At 42.4% G+C, this 4,111-nt stretch overlaps 1 protein-coding gene across 1 annotated transcript in view; it reads left to right on the plus strand.

Annotated features, from left to right (window-relative positions):
* Positions 1-4,111, plus strand: part of GRIP1 (glutamate receptor interacting protein 1) — a 242,504-nt gene that overhangs the window by 192,707 nt on the left and 45,686 nt on the right. Inside the window, exon 9 of the mRNA XM_009327570.1 lies at positions 685-854. Coding sequence (XP_009325845.1) covers positions 685-854 — 170 coding nt within the window. The remainder of the gene's footprint in view (positions 1-684; positions 855-4,111) is intronic.

Raw genomic sequence — 4,111 nt, forward strand, 5'->3', positions numbered from 1 at the left:
TTGAGAGTGACGGCCATTGATCCAGGGGTGTTCTCCAGTTCAATGGTGCAGGATGCTTTAATTTTCTCCCTCTGTTTTTTTCCCATTTCACAGGGGGTAACCAATTAAAGGAGCTGTCCACTTGACTGGTACGTCGGGATGCTGACTGCTGTGTTTGCATTTCTCAACTCATCCAGTAGCCAGTCTCTTGGGTGCAGCGAGATTTAGCAGATAGCCCCCTCCCCACCCCACTCCTCAATTCACCATGCTAGCCCTGGTTTCATTATTTGTTTGACTACTGCATAATTTCATCATCATTTACAGCTTTTGTACTAATAAATGTTTGAACTATAACTCAAAAAATGATGAACTGGGTGCTTGTGTGAGGGATATGTGGCCAAGTTATTTGAGTCTCCTTAAGCTATTCTCATATTATTCTGCTGCCATTCACACATATTTTTATAGTCAGCTACCCCATTCCAGTTCTGTGAGTGATGTCTTGGCATATGCTGTATTAACTGAATTGTTTTTAAGGTTTATACTAATAGATATAAAGTCTGACCAGTGACAATGCCTACAAAACACAAATCTCTCTCGAAAAAAAGAACACGCTTATAGTTGTCATGACCAGTTTGAAGGCAGTAAAACTCATTTTCCAAGAAAAGAGCATACCTGATCATACCGAGTTTTTCCCCTTTTATGTAGATGTGGTGCATTGCATGTAGGAGACCATATTCTGTCCATTGACGGCACCAGCATGGAGTACTGTACACTGGCAGAAGCAACACAATTTTTGGCTAATGCAGCGGATAATGTCAAACTTGAGATCCTTCCTCACCACCAGACACGGCTAGCACTGAAAGGCCCGGAGCATGGTAAGAAGATCTGTAGCACCCAATACCCCTTTCTTTTTCTGCCTTTTACTTTGCCTGCCCTTGCTGAATGGTCAAGAAAGCTATCGCAGCAGTTATGTCTGTAAATGTTGTTTCAGCTCCCCAGGTTATGCTTCTGCAGTTTCTGAGAAGCTCTGTGTTTTCTCGGCCTTAATGTACCCTCTGAGATTCCTATGGATAGAGAGGGAAATGTTTTACTGAGAAATGGCTCTGCTTACTTGTAGATGTACATGAAGACACCTGTTGACTCTACTGTTGCAATCATTGGGGGGGCAACTAGGTACTTCAGTAAATGAATCTCTCAATTGCTTCTTAAATTTAGAGGGGGGAGGAAGGACCACAGCCAACTTCTTTTCACCATATTGACTTGATAGTCTGTTATGACCACTTCATTGACAACACTTGTTCTCCCCTAAAATACCTCAACCCTTCCCCCTGCCCCATATTTTCTCTTGTTAATGGCATTATTGTTAATTGCCATAATCTTTTAAAGTACTTCTGAGATTGCTTCATGGGTTCATTGTCAGTGCTTATGAAAAAGGTTTGTTTGGAAACAGTTCCCTAGATCCTAGCCCTCTTTCACCATGATACTTATTTCATACCAACATGCTTGAGGAGAATGGCTTTCCATTTTCAAATCGAATATAAATAAAATGTCTTAGTATTTGAAGATGGGGACTGCCTGTCTTGTCTTCTAACTAATCCTGAGAAAGTGGCTAATTCACAGTATTCATAAATTCAGTCTAAAATACTGCATGTTGATGGACGTCAAAGAAGTAACAAGGGTTATCAAATACACAGAGAACAGGTACCTGTGTTGCGGCATGAACCAGTGGTACCATTTTCTGAGCCTGTGGTACTGTCCTTCTGCCTCCTTTAGACCAAGGCAAGATTTCTGAGGCCTAGAAATATCAGTGATGGTAAATGTTCTTGGACGTCTATCTAAGGTCCAGGCTGTCCCTGGATAAGGGATGCTTTAGTCAGTTTGTCAGAGTGGTGAATATTGAACTAGTGGCTGAGGAGACCAGTTAGTTTCTCCCAGACCAGGGTGAACAAAAAGTAACCCTTACAATACCATGTTCTTCCATCAGCTGCACCTCTTTCCCCTTTCTACTTAAGCCGGTTAAAGGGGCGAGGGAGCAGGGAATGATACTGCAGAAACAGAATGAGATGGGAGACCAAATCTTGCAATATATTTCCATTCTTTTAATTTATGACAGTACGTTGCAAACAGATCTTTCTTATTTTTGAAGCAAAGATGTCACACAATCAATTTCTCGCTGGTTAAAGAACCTTTGAAGAGTGTTTCTTTTGGGAAGATGAGTACCAGGGCCAAAGATTTGTGTAGACGATTGTATTACTTGAAGCAGTTGGTTTCTTAACCAATATTTGAAACAAATTGATGCTGTTAATGTGCTGGTCACCTTGACCCAGTGTAGATGCTTAGAAAAAGCAATGCTCTTGCCATGCCAGAGTTAAGAACTGGCCATTACGAAATCATATCAAGGGGATCTGCAAAAGCTACATAAGCACATCTTTTGGGGAGGTGTCCCTAAGGTAATAAAGTTGCTTTCGTAAGTAAGGCAGAATAACTAGGATGTTTACAGTCCTTCCCAGCCCCTCACCAGGTGGTGCTACTCCAATATCACAACCAATCTGAGATGTAGCATGCTTTATGGAAGCAAGTATCCTCTTGAAAACAGCCTTTCCTCAGGTGTGGTATGGCCTAGATGCTGCAGAGTTTGAAAAGCCCCCTTTATGTGTCTGGGATAAGCTGAGTCATTAGGGCTGTATCTGTTGAGCTCAGTTATTGGTCTTATGGGAACATGTTAGGAATTTAAAATGGGCAGAAAAGTCAGTATATAGAATAAATTGAAATTTTAGCCCTAAAATAAAATGGAGAGCACTATAACAGATCAGATTTTTTTTTTCATGGTTTTTTCCTTTATACTGTGCTGCTCACATTCATTTCTCTTGCTGCCCCATTAGTTTTATGTTTGCTGTACACAACCCTGGATTGGAACAGCTCAAATTACTGCAAAATTGCTACAGTTAAACACGATAGGATTTTTTTTACAGAACTTTTGTTGAATTGGGATTATCTTTCTACAAACAGAGCAAACTGAATGTGTGTACCTTCCCACTTCATAGGATGTTTTTATCTCTACTCTCAGCATGAAAATAAAACGTTAAAAAAAAAATCAAAGACTACCAGATAATTTCCTGCTGGAAGCAGTGTTTTTAATTAAACAAGGCTCACAGCAACTTGAAAATAATGAAAATCCACCTGGCCACATTGTTGTTATCAGATTTTAATTTTTATATCATAGTTGCAGTTCGGAAATCTTGCTGTCTGTGTGCGTAATCAAAGAGACAGTTTCATCTGAGAAGGTATGATAAGTCTGTAAGATACATATGGCCATTTCAGGCTACTGCTGCTGTTTCTGGAACTTTTCTGGCTGATGTGAGATTTTCCAAAGTGTCTGAGGTTGCTGGCGCTGGTGCCAGTGGGTGAGGTACCCTGAGGCGCAGGCTGGCTGGTGGCGCCAAGCGCTCCTCCTGGTGCTGGTGTTGCACCCCACCCTCACCTTTGTTATCAGTTGAGGGGGGGAAAATTTAAAAATTAATTCTTTTGATTCAAACACATGTCAGGGCACAGCAGAGGTGCTCTCAGGGAGGGACGCAGCCCCGGGGCACCGCAACCTGGGGTGCGGGGCCAGGCCTGGCAGTGCCGGGGCCCCCAGAGTCCCAACTTCCCCACAAGGCCGCGGGGACATGGTGGGCCCCTGTACTCTCCTTTTCCTCTCCCTTCCCTGGTGTGTACTCCTCGCTGTAGTGACAGGCATTGCTTTTGAGTCAGAGGAGGGTTAATATATTCAGACAATTAGCAGATCACTACTCATGTAATATGAAGTGAAACAAAAGGATAGCTTTTCTTCTGGCACTGCACAGTGCTTGCTGCGGTGGCTACCCTTTTCCCCCTTATTTTGTCTCACGGAGTAGGATGTGAATGCAAGGTGTGGGTCCAACCTAAACAGTCAAGATTTTTGGCTGCTGTTAAAGTCCAGCATGGGGTCATATGTGTCTGCAGCCATTATAGATAGAGCAGGTAGCAGAGGGACACAGGTAATGCAGCTCATGGGCCAAAGGCAGTAACAAGTTTCATAGTACAGGTGAATCCCTTGGTGTTTTTAAGAGAAAAATTCTGTGAATACTTCCCAGTTTGAAATGTTCCTCTA

This window comes from Pygoscelis adeliae, unplaced genomic scaffold (assembly GCF_000699105.1).
Source record: "Pygoscelis adeliae isolate BGI_AS28 unplaced genomic scaffold, ASM69910v1 Scaffold113, whole genome shotgun sequence".
Taxonomy (NCBI): Eukaryota; Metazoa; Chordata; class Aves; order Sphenisciformes; family Spheniscidae; genus Pygoscelis; species Pygoscelis adeliae.